Below are 17,926 nucleotides of genomic sequence, written 5' to 3'. Positions count from 1 at the left end.
ACAATGGAGACTGCAGATTAGATGTAACCTGTGCCCTTTGTGTCTCAGCTGATTTTTCTTCTTCACAGAGAGATAGCAATGATTTCACAAGGCAAGTTCATTATAAAGACCAGCAAAGATTTGGGTCAGATTCAGCAGGTTGGGGTTAAGCGTTCTGTTGTTTCTGACTTGTCAGTTTTGTGGAAATCCGGCTGGCTGTCAAACTAAAAAAAAAAAAGTAATACTGAAGGGAGGCATTTCGTGCCTCCTTCTGAGATGTGATTGGTTGGAGGAAAAAACCAGAGCAAGCAGTGGGAAAGCACATAGGAGAAAGATTGCAAGGAGTGCGGGAAGGAGCCTACGGCTCCTGTCCATCTAATCCCCTGAATTAAACTGCCTCAAATCTACTGCAAAGTAGATTTGCTCCTCGGATACCCTAGCGGCATAAAGCCATGTGTGAATGACTCCCTAGAGATTAAAATCTCCAGAATTGCTTTCAATAATTTCCTAGAGGTTGATGCCAAGTCCTCAAGATTTTTGGCCAGTCCTGAAGGATTGGCAACCCTAATGTTGTGGTGGAAACACTGTGTAGCTCAGTTTCCACTGATAAGGATGTCACAGGGAACTGCAATGGATATCAGTTGTGCCTCCAGGTGTCCCCAGCAAGGTCTCCCTGGTCTCCCTTTTCACCTTTCCCCACTTATTTGCATAATGGGCTGTAGTGACGATGGGGACAGATCCCCTTGCATAAAAATATTGTATCTTGAGGAGGGAAATTTGGTGTCCCTAGGGAATCGTGACATTTCTGGGCTTCAAAAATATCCCTTAGCTCTGGATGTGTCCTATGTTATGCTCTTTTTCTATGTCTGGGTGTGAACAACATGGCTGCAATATAATGAGAAACTCTGTGAAGGGGAGCAAGGAGAGCCAGGAAATACTTTCCAGTATCTCCCAAAATTTAAGGGAAGTTGGGTCCTCTTGCTCTCTCTCTTCTTTGTTACATCTCATGAGATGGAGCATGAAAGGGTTTTCTGCCTTCATGGGCCAACTTAGTATGCAAGCTTTTGTGTTACACAATTCTTTTGCTGGCCAGAATAAAAATTAAAATTGCTGCATATGTCAAAGACTATGTTAACTCCTGCTAACTTGGCAAAGAGGCACCTTTTAATGTGGTGATTCTCTTTATTTAGCAGGGGGAGAGTAACTAGCCCTATCCAGCCCAGCACAGTACCTCCAGTGACTGTTGCTGGTGTCTATCATGTTTCTTTTTATATTACGAGCCCTTTGGGAACAGAGATCCATCTTATTTATGTATTATTTATCTGTGTAAACCGCCCTGAGCCATTTTTGGAAGGGCGGTATAGAAATTGGATAAATAATAACAACAACAATAATCATAGCATAGTTATTCTAACATTAACAGAAACTGGACCATTAACAATAATCTATGGGGGCTATTTTCCCTGCAGGCATCTTTCTGATATGGATCTGCTCCTTGTTTGTGGATTTCAGGGTGAATTGTAGGGGCTTGTAGATAGATAGGCCTGTTTCATCACAGAATTGGGCTAGATGACTTTTCAATCCTTGCTCTAACCCTGATATTATGGTATAATCTTTCTGGCTTTGCATCTCTTATTTTTCTTTGGGAGAACATGGTAAGAGTTACATTTACTCTAAATGCTCTAAAATATAATGTGGCTTGAACTGAAATCTTATACTGCATATGAAACTTAAGTTCCCGTGTAGTTTACTCATATTGGGTCAATTCCCTATGAGGAAATTCACATTTGGTTTTTTTTTTGTAGTGGGCGGGGCTGGGATGCATCCAGTCTCTGTAAGCCACATGGCAGTGCTCCACAAGGCAGATTAGGCTCATTTGCACATTAAGTTCAACACTCATACAATGAGTGTACAGTGTACACAGTTATAGATATGTACACAGGTACAGTCAATCAAATGTTGAACAGGTAAGTGTATAGGTAAAGCAGTAATCTTCTTATCTGTACCATGCATTTGAAGGGCCTGTATCAAGGCAGAGGTGCACCTAGGTAATTTTGGAGCCTGGACCTAAAGGCCTTTGGAGCCCACTCCCCTGCTCGAGGCCTCCTCCTGCTGCAAGTTAAGCATCATCCCCCTATTCTTATCTCACATATTTCTTTCCCCACTCCCCACTCTGTGTCTAAAGCTCCCAGCACAGGTCATAATCACACTCTCCCACTCGGCACAGTGCAGGCCAGTGGTGACCACACCACCCAGGACAGACTAAAGAGGATTTGGGGGACCTCAGGGGTGTGGAGGCCCTGGACATCAGCCCTGAAGTCCAAGGGTAAGAACTCCACTATATCCAGGTTCACTTTTAAGATGAACACAGGAACCTCCAGTTCTGCTTGAAGCCACCAAGCCTACAGCACAGGAAAGCTCTTTTGTAGCTACAGCCAGAGCATAAGTCACTGTAAGAGCAGCGAGTAAACGAAAAGACACACCCCATACACTGTAGAAAATAGACATGGAGGGAACCGCCATTGCTTTTGCTGAACTTTATTTCACTTTGCAGCTACGTGTAGATTAGGAAGGGTATTGCATGTAACCCTGATCTCTTCATGCCCAGTTGCAGCAGGAGCAGCTGGTGTCAAAGACAAGTCCGGCCTGGCAATGCTGCAGGAAGGTCCTCCCATTCACACAGTGGTAGAAGCTGTTCTTGTCTGATGGATCTGGATAGAGGCCTCCAGCTCTGCCAGCACAGAAGCCACTGCCTGTAGAGCTGCTTGGGCTGCCTCCTGAACCGCCACTGCTGGGGCTGCCGCCAGAGCTGCCGCTTCCACTTCCGCTTCCACTGCCACTACTGGGGGCTGCTGTGATGGGAGAAATGGGCTTGGAAGGAGCTTTGCAGCCTGGGAAAGAAGCAGAACAGAATTTTAGACCATTCTTCTCTGAAATGCATTGCACTGTGTTTGAATGGAGATGTGCATTTTACTTTATTCTGGGCCTGGAATTCTGCCAGTGTTCACACCAGAAAAAAATACTGTGCATGAAGAGATCACAGAAGGGGCAAAGTGCATTGTGGTGAGGAAGCATAGATTTTTATATATTTTTATATATTATATATATATATATAATTTATTTAACTATTTCTATACTACCAAAAACTTGCATCTTTGGGTGGTTTACAATTAAAACCATTTAAAACATCAAATCAATTATCAATTAAAACTATTTAAAACATTAAACATTTAAAACCCAGGATTAAAATGTTAAAACTATAAATCTAATTAAAAGCCTGGGTGAATAAATGTATCTTCAGTGCCTTTTGAAAAGTTGCCAGAGGTGGGGAGGCTCTTATTTCAACAGGGAGCGCATTCCAAAGTCCAGGGGCTGCAATGGAGAAGGCCCGTCCCTGAGTAGCCACCAGATGAGTTGGTGGCAACCACAGACGAACCTCTCCAGATGACCTTAACAGGCAGTGGGGCTCATGGTGAAGATGTTCCCTTAAATGTAAATTTCACTTGAATGTTCAAATGTTCCATTCGTACAGTATCCCAGGAGTGTTCGCTGAAGCCCTGCCACCGTGCTGATGTACTCAGAAGTCGTGCCACCACTGTTTACTATTTCAACATTTGTCTACAGAGACAAACTCTGTACTTGTGGACTGATTCTTCCCATGATGCAGAATGCTGTGGTGCCCCAGCATTTCGATCACAGTAAGAATCTGTCCACAAGTATTCCCTCCTCATTCAATTAATAGAGTATAATCTGTCCACAAGTATTTCCTCCTTATTCAATTAATACAGCATAAAATCATAGCATTAACAAAAATAATTAAACAAAAGAAAAAAGAAACTTAACATCTAAAATAATACACCGACTAATATATATCAAGAAAGAAAACTTCTTCTAAGGATATAACTCTTCACAATAAGAACAGTCCTTTAAAATTAGACCAGATCACTGAAAATTCCGCTTCTTTACCATTCTATTGAAAAAGGCCAGATGATGAAAAGGAGTAGATATCAGTTATCCACAACAGCAAATCAGGAGAAAATTTATCTTTCCAATGATGCATAACGGCAAATCAGGAGAAAATTTATCTTTCCAATGATGTATAACCAGTACAGCATTTACTTCTGAGTGTGAGACAAATGATATAAGAGTGGATAGCGGAGGGCGGAGCTTCAGTACATCAGCACAGGGGTGGGACTTTAGAATGCGCCCTTCACGATGCTGTATGTGACTACAGTTTTTATAACTCCTGAATGGAATTAATGTCATGAGCAGATTAGAAATAGGCTTTAAAAACCACTTACTTGATCACAGTATCTCAGTTTGAAAGTATGTTAAAAACAGTGAGTGTGGGTCAAGGTCACAGTGCCATCACTATTTAATATAGATATGTCTATGGAACATTGTAACACTTTTACTAGAACTTTGTTTTTCACAAGCATTCCATACATTCTCCACGGGGCTACTTACTAGCACTCTGAAGTCCAAGGGCATTCTTCAAGGTGGTGATCAAAGGGTATTTGCCCTGATTGCAGAAAGTGCCAGTGAAGTCATCCAAGTCAAGGGACCAAACCATGGCACCAGCAAAGTTGTTCTGTTTCAGCCACTCAGCCTGTTAGATGCACACACACACACACACAAAGGTGGGGGGGGGGACGGGAAAGTTGAAATCAGTTTACATTGCACTGGAGAATGGAAGCCCATTCTTTCTTAGTGACTTTGGTACATCCACTTTTTATTGCATACCTTGATATTGAAGCTCTTGATATTATCATACCCAAGCCACTCATTCCCTTTGTAGGCATAGGGTACATCTTGAGGACCATCCCAGGCTTGTGTGGCTCCATTATTCAGGAAAGTGCAGATCTAAAAGAGAAACAAAAAGGTATCTTGTATATCGTTTAAGGACATTTCTCCTGGTCAATGGTAGGAGAACTGTCTATAACAGGGTAACATATCCACCATGGATCAGGAACACCAGGGAAACACAATGTGAATTCCGACCCATGAATTACACAGAACCTTACTGAATGAAAATATCATCTGAACCTCAGGTATTTGAAATTCCAATTTGCTTCAAACTACTGTGCATCAGCCATATTACTCCATGTCACTATAACTCTGAGCAGGGATGCAAACATCCAGGGACCCAGTCGCCTAAAATACCAGGTCTGGCAACTATAACCCGAGTTGCTGCAATGGCCAGGAAGCAGTTCTCTCCTCCTCTTCCTCCTCTTTTCTAGCTCCTAAACTTTGCAAACGAGTTTTGCATCTCTGGTCTTGAATAAATACTAGCATACCCTTTTATGTGAAAGGAATGTTCAAACCCTTTGGCTAAATTTGGTTGTGTTGATATCCTACTTACATGATCTCTTATTTGATTGGACTCCTTTAGAGTGTATTCATTTATATATTTAATGAAAGCACATTTAGAAAATATATATAACAAAGCATTGCTTGTAGCCATGATATGCACAATGGCTGAAACACATAGTTTCTATTTGTTTACAGTGATGCTCAGATGGCATATATGGTTCTTTTTAAATTAAAGAAATCTATACTCTCATAAGTAATATATCTTGTAATATAACCACTTAACTTGATCTCATTTTTTATGATAGGATGGCAGTGCTGAGGTATTTATTAAGAAGTAGTTATTAAGAGGTATCTACGTATTAAGTATTAAGTACTTATTAAGAAGTATCTAAGTAGTTTTTGAATAACCTTCAGTAAAAGAACCAACTTGTTAGTTATTTCAATATATTAACCATCATATGAATGAATGCACAGACCTCATAGTAAGCCCAGAAGCCAGATTGTCTTGTGTAAGGTCCAGCAGGCCCAGCCCCAGATGTGGGGGCACCAATAGCAGTATTGGATGGGTTGCTGAGGATGAAGGTGTGTCCATAAGTTGGGAATCCAACGATGAGTTTCTCAGCTGGGGCACCATTGTTCTTCCAATAGTTCATGGCATAATCCTATAAAGGCAGTACATATATTATCCTGTCTCCAAGTGGAAAAAAAGGATTTCTCCATTACCAAAGTTTTAAAAGCCCTACTTCATTATAGGCTTGATATATACTGCTATAAGCATTCATGATATACTTACAATGTTGAAGTAGACGTTGCTACCAGTGTCAGCAGGACCTTTATATAGAGGACTGTTCTCTCCAGTATAACCCTCCCAGGAGCCATGGAAGTCATAGGTCATCACGTGGAAATAGTCCAGATACCTGCAAGGAGATAAATATATCTATATCCAATACAACTATACAATACAACTATGAACACTGTTTGTACAGACTCCATACAGTTAAGGCTTTTGTGTTCCCACTTTTAGTAAGCATTGTCACTCCATAGCTTACCTTTTCTCTCTGTGCAGCAATTCTACAATTACTTGGATCTTTTTGAACCATATATGATGACATTTGATGCATAATTAGAACCATAAATGTAAATTCATAGTGTAAAACCCTCCACAGGTTCAGTTGTTCATTAAAACTGAGATGATTATTGTGATATTGCTTATTTATATACAATCAAAATTTTTATTTTCCCCTTTAAAGGTCAGGCTTATCCTTATGAATGAGTATCCACAGCATTATTTATCAGTGTTTCAATGCATTTGGGGGCTAATGAACAGAGGAAATTGCATCTCTGCCTGCATCTTCTGCAGCAGCCCTGTGCACAAGAAGGATGCAAGGTACACTGTACTCTTAACAACAGCAATGATCGTATGTGGAAAAGCCCAGTATTAATACTAATCCCGGTTTCATGTGGATGCTGGTACAGTGATTTAATCACCAGCTTGATTTAACATTAATGCACAGTCTGTGTCAGGGGCGTAGCAAGGTTGGAGTGGGCCCAGAGACAAGATTGTCCCCCACCCCACTGAAGCTAAGCTCATGAAGTAAATCTTAAATGAGGCTGAATAGTGGTAACAAAAAGCATATCTATCTATCTATCTATCTATCTATCTATCTATCTATCTATCTATGTGCCACAATACAACATCATCCTAAATTATTTTTTTAAGGTTTTGTAAATTGTGGACGATGCAAGTCATTTGTGGACGATGCAAGTCAAGTACCCCTGCTAACTGGGCAAAGAGGCACCTTTTAACGTGGTGATTCTCTTTATTTAGCAGGGGGAGAGTAACTGGCCCTATCCACCCCCAGCACAGTACTTCCAGTGACTGTTGCTGGTGTCCATCTTGTGTTTCGTTTTAGAATGTGAGCCCTTTGGGGACAGGGAGCCATCTTATTTATTTGTTATTTCTCTGTGTAAACTGCCCTGAGCTATTTTTGGAAGGGCGGTATAGAAATCGAAATAATAATAATAATAATAATAATAATAATAATAATAATTATTATTATTATTATTATTTAATGGTACAAAAGAAAGACATGCTGTTCTGGTAGCTCCAGGTCTTAACACTCACATCAGTTTTGGAGGGTGAATACAACTGAAGGAAGCCCAGCCGGGTGTGCGGCTGGGGGAGTCAGTAATGTGACTTGCCTCTGGGGGGCCCCCAAGGCAGTGGGCCTCCAGACAACTGTCTCCCTTTGCCCTATTATAGTTACGCCCCTGTGTACTGATAAACAAGATGCTGCGCATAGTGCATTAATGTAAAGCCAGTGAATGGGGATCTTCACTCATATACTGTAGATTTTTTTTTACGTCAGAAGTTAAATCTAAAAGAAACAGCCCAAGCATTTGAAATAACTGTACTTACTGGCCAAGCTCAGGAATCTGGTAGCCTGACTCAATATTGGAAAGTCCAGCAGCCACAGCAGCAGTGACCATGAGCCTGGGTCTGTTCACTTGTTTGGCCTCCTCCTCAAAGGCTGCCAACATTTCCTATAAGATAGTAAAGTAAATGTAAATTCAAGCAGAGCCCACAATGGACTTATTTTCCTATGCCAGGCCTGAACAAAATGATGCTCAGCCTAGCCCAACATCCTTATGGATGATCTCAGCTGCAAAAGAAAGTTGTCGACATGTCAAGGACATTTCTGTGCTCTTGAGAAACCTTTCTTAGAAGTATAACTATTAGTGCATAGGAGAATGAAATGTGAAGGTTCAGTGCATTCTGCCATCTCTGCCTGAAGCAGGTTATCACCGCCCCCCTCAAATCACCATAGTCACCAATTGATTGTGTTAAACTAATCTGTTGCTGCAAGATTGTTTCTGTGCTGTTATCTTTGCTTCTCTCTCCTCTCCAATCCTTTGGTCTTATGGGAGATGAGTTCTAAACCACGTTGGTTTAACCCAGGGTCCCCAACCTGTGGTACTCCAGATGTTGCAGAAAACCTCCCATCGTTCCCAACTATAATCTATTGTGGTTGGAGATGATGGTAGTTCAGCAACATCTGGAGTACTACAGGTTGGGAACCCCTGGTTTAACCAATGCTTATGAAAGGTCAACATTATTGTTATACAGCTGTGGCAGTGGGAGACTGGGAGCTGTTGTTACTCATCTCCTGATAGAATCAGTGGGCCAGCCATTACTCATCCAACCAGTGTGGTTAGATTGACTTCCTTCCCTGTGTTGAGAGGAGAGAGGGCAGAGGGGAATTTCCACAGGACCATTGAGCCAACACTGTATACTGGCACTGGCTTACCAACTGCCAGTGGCTTACCTTAACCAGGACAGTGAAAAGGGCCTTGTCTTGAGGAGTGCTACCTCTGGAGCCAGGATATTCCCAGTCGAAGTCTATCCCATCAAACTCATATTGACGCAAGAACTTGATGACAGAGTTGATGAAGGTTTGGCGGGTCTGAGGAGTGGCAACCATTGCAGTGAATCTGGAAAGTGGCCAAAGACAGTAGATGAGAATTGCCTACTTGTTACATGCATTATTCTCTGTAGTAGCAAGATGGCATAGCAGAGAAATTATTCATACTTACGGAGCTGTTCCAAAGTTCCAGCCTCCAATTGCCAAAAGAGTCTTCAGTTCTCCATTCCTATGATGGAAATGATTATACAGGTCAATGTTCTAGTCTGTTTCTCAAACAAGGACTCACAAGAATTAGCAAGATAAAGTCAGTAGTTGACATGCTGTGCAATGTAATGCGAGCGGTTTTGAACTGCCTGTGCCACTGCAGGCTTCTAAAACAATGCGGAACAGAGCTGGTGCAGTACTACTTAACAATGTGCAATCACCCTTCCGCAGTACTACATACATTGGAAATAATGCCACTGTTACTCTGCACAGCATGTCAGCTAGTGCCAATCTATAGAGTATGTATGTTTTAATAACCTTGAACTGCATTTCCTTGACAGATGATCCATTAATTAATCTAGAATGAATTTTTTCTTTAGTTTTGGTTCTCAGTTCCATGTATCCAAGTGCTTTGTTCTTATAAATACCATGTATTTGTGTACTATCATCTTAGTGCTAGTATCTTAGCCATGTGTTCTATTCTCAAGGCTTTTCATTTTGAATAGCAGCAGAGTTAGTCGGCTGTATTATGACAAACAAATCTAAGCATGTATTATTATTTTACTAGCTGATTTGGCGCAGAGCATCTGTGCCCCTAGTTCTCCGCCTTCTCCCCCCATCCCCACACCACCGCCACTTTTTTGCCTGCCTGCCCCACCCATCTTCTCCCCTTCACCTGTCTTCTTCTCTGCCCACCTGCAGCCACCTCCTTCTTCTTGTTCCCCACCCACTGCCCACCTCCATCTCCTTCTTTTGCGCTGCCCAGCCACCTGGCCGCCCACCCACCCCGCTTTCTGGCTGCCCGCCTGCCAGCCAGCTGCTGGTCACAGCCACTTGACCACCTGCCTGCCTGCTGGGTGCAGCCGCTCGGCCGCCGGCCGCCATTTTCTTCAGCCAGCCGACCACCACCACCACTGCCATATTCTTTCTCTGGCCCAGCCCGTGGCTATCCGGCAGCTCTCTGAACTCTCGTGAGAGCTGCCACGCATGGGATTAGCCACGGGTATGTCTTAGGGAATTATATATAAAGATGATTGTTTATTTTCTGAGAACCTGATGCATGTGTAATCTGAATGTTTGCTTTTAATAGTTAAAAGATCAGTCAGTGCAATAGATGGCATTGTCTTGCCTGGTTTATATTTTTCATTTTGTGGAACCCACTTAGCTACTAATGCTCTCAAGATAAAGCCATATTCAGTGGATAATGAATATGTTATATGCTACCAATATGTTTCCAAGCAAAATACAAAGAGCTGGTTATAACCTATAAAGCCCTAAACAGCGTAGGCTATGGGTATTTAAGAGAACACCTTCTTCTTTATGAGCCCTGCCGTCTATTGAGATAATCTGGAGAGGCTGGTCTGCAGTTGTCACCAGCTTGCCTGGGGGCTACTCAGAGACAGGCCTTCTCCATTGCTGCCCCAAGGCTTTGGAATGCACTTCCTGTTGAAATAAGAGCCTCCCCATCTCTGACAACTTTTAAGAAGGCAGCTAAGACACATTTGTTCACCCAGGCTTTTAATTAGACTTACAGATTTTAACACTGTTGTAAATTTTAAATTATTTTAATGTTTTAAGATTTTTATTTTGTTTTAGTTTGTGCTGTTTTATTGTAAACCACCCAGAGGCATAAGATTTGGGAGGTATATAAATGTGTTAAATAAATAAGACTGCCCCCAAGTACTTAGCTTAGGACTTACTTAGTTTAGTAATCTGGAGTTTACTATAATCCAAAGAAAATGCAGCATGTGACTTACCAGCACATTGGAAAAAGCAAAATGTGGGAAGAGGCTACCTTTATGAATAGATACTTACTGGTTTTTCAAGCCATTGAAAGATTTGTAAAGCGTGACATCATTCCATTCAATGGTGGCAATCTCACCGTTGGTCATCCCAGCAAAGGCATAGATCAGGTGAGTACACAGACAAGGGTCAATGTTGTCAGGCTTGTAGCGCCCAAGGCCTGGTCTATATTGGCCCCAGTTGGTGAAGTAGCATGATAGCACATAGGCAGAACCTGCCAAGATGAACAGAAAAGGTTATTGTGAAGTTTGAATTGATCCAGTGAAGGGAGAGAAAGAAAAGTGTGTATGCTGTTTAGTCATAGTAAAAATTGTGTGTGTGTGTGTGTGTGTGTGTGTGTGTGTGCATTTGTGCATGCAGTAGGACTCAGCATATGCTACAGATTTCACATATTATGGTAGGCAGAGATGGGGAAGTTATCTCTTCAAGGTTTGGGAGGAAGAAAGATAGTCCCATCCAAGAAGTAAGTGTGCAGCTCAACCCACAATGTCTCTGAGAGCATAGCCTACTGGCAGTGCCTAGTGAAATGTAATATAGTAGAGGACATTAGAAAGAAGGCAGATAACATAGATAATTTCAGAAAAAGAAAGGATGGAAAAAGAGCAACTGCTTGAAGACATTACAACTTATATACACTCCTGTGTTCTTTGGAACTGCTTTCGGAGCACTTGAAGAAGTAGCAGCCATGAACTGTGGTTGCTATTTACATATATGTTTTTCCTTCTTTTTGGCAGAGGCTGTTTTAACTGGCTATGAGGACACTGAGATATGATATTTTAAAAATATATTAATTATTCATACTATAATCACACCATTTTAACTTTTTTCATTGGTTTCTGGTGGCCAGCTTCTTTATTTAATTGCAAAAATATTATTTAATGCCTTTCTGTTTTATCAAAGCTAGCAAAGTAGCAAGCAAGGACACATCTTAAATAACATATGCACTTAAGGTCAAACTACAGAGAAACTGTATGGTCATTTGTCAGGAATGTTACTGCGAATTTTTGCACTGAGAAGGAGTTAGACCAGAAAACCTCCAAAGTCACTTCCAGCTCTAGGAGTTCATGATACTGTGATTCTATTTGCTACTAGGGATGTGTGAAACGTTTTGGGTACAGAATGATCTGTACCCAAAATGGCCAATTTCGGGTGATTCGGATCCGAATCGAATCACAAATTTCGGCCCCCAAATTGTTTTGGAGCCAAAACGAAACACCCCCGTTTCGGCTCCGAATTATGTGTTGTTTCAGCCCTCCATTTTGTGGCCGATAAATGCCTTCTTCTTCCCCCTCCATTTTGAGCAATGACATCAATTTGAATTTCCCGCCTTTTTGCCTCCCATTGACTTCAATGCAAAAAGGTCTGATGTGATGTCTACTCGAATTTTGGGTCCCAGGGCCAAAAGATTTTCAATGAGACACCATGAATCCACTCTCATTTGCTATCATAGAATCTACACTCAGAACATCTAAGAAACAACAGAACCCTGTACCCCATGGGTTAGAAACCCATGGGGGTGGTTGGAACCCTATGTGCACTACACCACCACTCACTCTGGGCCACCCCAGCACCCCCCAAGTGCACTTATGGGGCTGCTGAAACCTCCATTATACCTTATGAGGAATAACCTTAAAGACGCGTAAACTTCAACAATTCACCAAAAATCAGCCGTCTGCCCAAATCCTTTGAAAAAAATCTGGTAGCTTCCTTGCCCCTATCTTGCACTACCACCAACCCCACACCGCTCTGGGCCACCCCTTTCCCCCCCAAGTGAAGCGATACACCCTCCATTATACTTAATGGGGGAAAACCTTAAAGATGCATAAATTTCAACAATTCACCAAAAATCAGCCCTTTGCCCAATCACTCTGCAATTGGGGTGGTAGCCTCCACCCATTAGGCACTACCACCCCACCCCACTCTTCTGCCCCAGATCCCACGTTATGCCCACAATCTGCCCCAAAGACACTAAAACTTCAGAAATTCACCAAAATCAGCCCTCTGCCCAATCCCTCTGCAATTTGGGTGGTAGCCTCCACCCATTAGGCACTACCACCCCACCCCACCCTTTTGTCCCCAGGACCCAGTTTTTAATCCAAATCCGATTCGGATTCGGATTAATTCAGATCAGAATTGAATCAGGGGTGATTCGGACAGGTCAGATTCGGATCCAAAATGAATCGGGGGTGTTTCGATTTGGATCTGAACCGAAACACCAACAATCCAAATTGCACACCCCTATTTGCTACTTTAATGCACAAAAAGCAGTTGTAAGGGACCTCAGTCCAGACTGGGACTGCAGTGTCATACGCATGTCATTTTCCTGATGGGGGTTCCTCCACAAGCTGATATTTGCTGCAAATGTGATGCCAAGGGGTAGCCCTCATGCCCATGATCCTAATTCAGATTAGGACCCAATGTCCTTTTTCTTTTCTTTTTTCTTTTGAATTTGCTTTGCCTAAGGAAAGCCAATGCCAGATTTAAGCATGTTTCTTAATAATACATTTAAGATGAAATGTAGTTTTGCCCTTTATAGCAGAAGCAGTCAGCAGTATATTCTTTATTATTTTTATGTACTTTACATATTATACCATCAAAAACTCATGAAGGCTGCAGTCCTAGATCCATTTACTGCTTAGTAAGCCCCATTCTATTCAGTGGGATAAACATGTAACATGTTTATATTTATATTCAGTGGGATAAACATGTAAGCCCCATTCTATTCAGTGGGATAAACATTCTATTCAGTGGGATAAACATCTCAGTAAACATGCTTAGGATTGTATTGTAAGGAAGATAACAATGTTAAATACATTTGACTGGTTGCTTTTTCTAATGGCCAAGATACTTATGCACACATTTTAAGAATTATAGTTCATACCTATCTGTGCATTCAGCAGGAACACCAGACCTACAAGGGGGAAAAGAAGAGGGAATAATCAGTAAACAAAATCTGAAGATATATTTTCAGAAGCAATATTACCAGTTTAATACAATAAAGACAGTATAATGGCTATACAATATATGAAACCTTTTTCTTTGAAGTATAAAATTCATTGTAATTGTTTCAAGTGAGAACCTGGCAAACTCACAGTGACTTGAGTCGGATGTTATACTTTCAGCACAATTCTATACAGTACGTGTTTACTCAGAAGTAAGTTCCACTGTGTTCAATGGAACACAGCTGTGCAAATTCTATGCTAGGGATCATTAGGAAGGGGATTGAAAATAAAAATGCTAATATTATAATGCCCTTATACAAATCTATGGTGTAGCCACATTTGGAGTACTGTGTACAGTACTGGCCACTGTATCTTAAGAAGGACATTTCAGAACTGGAAAGGTGCAGAAGAGGGCAACCAAGATGATCAGAGGCCTGGAGCATGTTCCTTATGAGGCAAAGGGCTACAGCATCTGGGGCTTTTCAGTTTGGAAAAGAGACAACAGGGAGACATGATATAAAATTATGCATGGAGTAGAGAGAGTGGACAGAGATAGATTTTTCTCCCTCTCTCACAACACTAGTACCAGGGTTCGTCCCATGAAAGGCCAGGAAATTTAGGACTAACAAAAGGAAGTACTTTTTCACACCATGCATAATTAATTTATGGAATTCTCTGCCACAGGATGTGGTGATGGCCACTAGCTTAGACAAATTCATGGAGGATGGGTCTATCAGTGGCTATTAGTCTGGTGGCTATAGACCACCTCCAGCCTCAAAGGCAAGATGCCCCTAAATACCAGTTGCAGGGAAGCGATAGCAGGAGAGTGGACATGCCCTTGCCTCTTGTCTGTGGGCTTCTAAGGGGCATCTGGTGGAGCACTGTGTGAAACAGGATGATGCTGGACTAGATAGGCCTTGGGCCTGATCCAGCAGGGCTATTCTTATGCCTTAACTCCTTTGTAAGTATGCAGAGGATTGCAACCTTAGTCTGTTAAAAATACGTTCAATTAAAAGTGTATCCTTCAATGCATCATAGTGTATCGTAGGGAAAAGGCTGTAGCTCAGTAACAGAGTTTATACTTTGCATGCAGAGGATCCCTGATGCAATGACCGCTTCGGGTATGGCAGTGAAAGCTTCTCATGTTCTTCTTTTAAATGTTACAATGCATGAAAGCATAAAGACTGCAGGTAGCAGAATGTATTCCTTCAGCTAACTGAGGAAACATGTTTCATGTACTTACCGGTAAGAAGGATCAACTTGGCCATCTTTGTCTCTGTACTGACCTAACACTGTTTCTCTCTCCCTTTTATACCATGTAGTTGCCCTTCTATCACTTCAGTGCCATGCAACCAAAGACATCTGATGACTGTGACATTCACCTAAAATTAGCAGCCTGCAACCAGTTCCAGTAAAGATACAGAACAATGACACCTTCAGCAACCTGAATTTAAGATAACATGGCTATCAATACTTTTATTTTGCTAGTACTAGTGGACTCCTGGCAGATGTGGTTACAATGATAAGATTACAATGCTATAGTCTTCTTGATTAGGAGATTACATATATTGAAATCAGTGCTGTGTATTTGCTATAGTAACTCATTTTTAAAATTATATTGTAGACTGAGGACAAATATTTTCTTATGTAATCTGATTTTCCAGCAGTTTCAACTATTTGACACAGCAACCTGTCCTTTCTCAAAAACAAAAATGTAACAAAGGGACAGGGGGACACACTCCCCTCCAACATTGGCACAAGAGGGAAAATATCTCTACAAGTGGACAACTAGTCCATTTTTTGCAGAGGGCAAAACTTGGAAGCTGTGAGCTTTTGCTAGAGTTGGATTGATTGAAAGTCAGAAATTGCGACCTGCCAGAATCTCTTACCTGGAACACAATTGGGTTTTCTGCTCCAAGATTAGCAAAATAGCACTTAGAACACTGGTTCTTGTTATCACTAGGCTTCGAGATCTCTTAAGTGGACCAATAACTTCTTCTCCAGTGTAATGTCTACAAAACCAAATATGTTGCACTTGTACTAGATGGCTGGTTCTTTGAAATTGCTTCATCAGAATCTCCTGTCAGGGACAGTTTCTCCATATTACAACGGCAAGACAATTGCTGCCATATGGGGTCTGCTGTAAAAATAAAAATAAATCATTCTGTATTCTATAGCTTGTAAAACTTGAGAGGTACACTTCTGCCAGATTGATTGATTGTCCGAAATGGCTATGTCTGTGGATTCTTAAACACTCTGTCTTCTTCTCTGATCTATGCGTGGCAAAATATGTGACCTAGTTATTAATAGTTATTTGTTATTAATATATTACCTAGCATTGCTGTGTTTCAAGATGTCCTAAGTCAACCACTCAGGATATAAAAAGGGGGCACACATCACCTTATTCAGCCATGCCGTGAGCCCACTTTTGCAATGGAACTGACAAACGTATCAGCAAACTGAATACTGATACAAGCTGGAAGTCTCCCCCACCCCACCCCCACCCCCCTGCTTGCTATTTGCTTCCTTCATCTCTTGCCATTGTCTTCTTCACCACTTTGGCTAGAGAAAGCTCACCAAGCGCCCTGTAGCCAGGTGCCTGAGATGGCAGGGCCTAACTTCCTTCTGTGCCGGACTGATTTGCTGCCTGAAATCTGAAATGGCTGCCTGTAATGCTAAAGATAGCAAAATACATTAATGATTGGTAGACACCAGATGGGCCGGTGGCAACTGCAGATGAACCTCTCCATATGATCTTAATAGTCACTATAATACTTCAAGGTTTCAAATGGGTTGACATTTGTCTCCAATTTCAATTCCTAATTTCCCCATTAAAATGGTTTTAAAAACCAGACCTGGCTAAGGAAGCCCAGCTATGTGGTCTAACCATAAAGCATAAAGATCACTCTTGTTGGACCGGTGTTTCTGGTATAACTTGGTTGTGGTGGTGGGGGGGCAGGAAGAAAAGAGTACATTGGAATACTATTTGCACTACTTGAAATTTGCCAACATTTTGAGTACTGCAAATCACTTTCTATATACAAATTTTAATTTTAAATTCATTAACTTTTACTTCTGTATTCGAAAGCAAATGCCTTAGACACATTAGCGAGTCTTCGTTTTGCTTTGGAGAGAAATCAAATGCGAAATCTTGTAACTGGCAATTATGAGATATGTACAACCTTTACACGAAAGCAATCTAATACTGTCAAATATCAATTATTTAATTATTGATTAAATATCAATTATTTTTATACAGCTACTGTAATGCCAGCCACTTGGTCACGATGAAGTGACAGATATAGCAGGGTTGTCTAGGGGAGTGCAAAGCATGTTTAAGGACCCAGAGCTTAGCATCCAGATGATTCCAGTAGAGTGGCCACCAGCTGCTACCGGCTTTAGTGTTCCTGGTAGTCCTGCTCATTAAAGGTTTGGTATAAAGATGCTGTACAGGGCTATGCAGTGCTGGTGCACTGGTGACTCAGCAGCAGGGAAAGTAGTAGGAGAAGAGGTGCATGTTGCATACCAACCTGAGATATTGGTTTGTTTGTTTGTTTGTTTATGACACATACCTGCTCTTCCTCCAAGAAGCCCAGAGCAGTATACATGTTTCCCCTCACAACAACTCAGCCGGGCCCAGAGTCACCCAGTGAGTTTCATGGCTGAACAGGATTTTGAACTCAGGTCTCCCTGGTCATAGTCCAACACTCCAGGGGCCATTACACTACACTGACTCTTTTATTATACTTAGGGGCCATTAACATGACCTACTGGGCAGGTGGGGGGGGAGGCCTCCCAAACCTTGCCTCCCCCCCTGCTGATCATTGTTTTCCTGCTGGGAGTGCACTCCAAGCTCCCACACGATCAGCCCTGCTCCATGCAGCGGGGAGCAGGGTGGATCGCTCTGAGGCTGGAATGTGTGGTCTTAGCCTCCAGGAATCCCACAGTGCACTGCACACTGAGCACAGTGCACTCGGGGATTCTCCAGTGGGATGGGCACTCTAGGCATCCATCTCTGTGTCAGCGCAATCTGCAAGCACCACAATTGAACACACACGATCCCTGGCAGCTGGGTTAAGGGCACATTTGCAACCTTAACCTCTCTCCAAACTGGGGGAGTAGGAGACAAAATGGCAAATGCCATTCAATGTGGGCAAAGTGATGCATGTTGGGGCAACCGCCCCCTTCACATATACACTGATAGGATCCAAGCTGTCAGTGACTGACTAGAAGAGGAATCATGGGATCGTGGTGGACAAC

The 17,926-nt window shown here is 42.0% G+C and overlaps 1 protein-coding gene across 1 annotated transcript; it reads right to left on the bottom strand.

Moving 5' to 3' along the window:
- Nucleotides 1–2,501: 2,501 nt before the first annotated feature.
- LOC128323505 (acidic mammalian chitinase-like) lies at nucleotides 2,502–14,934 on the bottom strand. The gene is made up of 11 exons (XM_053246767.1): nucleotides 14,910–14,934; nucleotides 13,606–13,635; nucleotides 10,737–10,938; nucleotides 8,887–8,943; nucleotides 8,619–8,784; nucleotides 7,712–7,836; nucleotides 6,086–6,209; nucleotides 5,769–5,954; nucleotides 4,723–4,842; nucleotides 4,447–4,588; nucleotides 2,502–2,870 (listed from the first exon to the last, which is right to left on the bottom strand). The coding sequence occupies exons 1-11, from the start codon at nucleotides 14,932–14,934 to the stop codon at nucleotides 2,578–2,580; spliced, it is 1,470 nt and encodes a 489-aa protein (XP_053102742.1). The 3' UTR covers nucleotides 2,502–2,577.
- Nucleotides 14,935–17,926: the final 2,992 nt, after the last annotated feature.

Source organism: Hemicordylus capensis, chromosome 4 (genome assembly GCF_027244095.1).
Source record: "Hemicordylus capensis ecotype Gifberg chromosome 4, rHemCap1.1.pri, whole genome shotgun sequence".
Taxonomy (NCBI): Eukaryota; Metazoa; Chordata; class Lepidosauria; order Squamata; family Cordylidae; genus Hemicordylus; species Hemicordylus capensis.
This window is presented reverse-complemented; position numbering and strand designations above follow the sequence as displayed.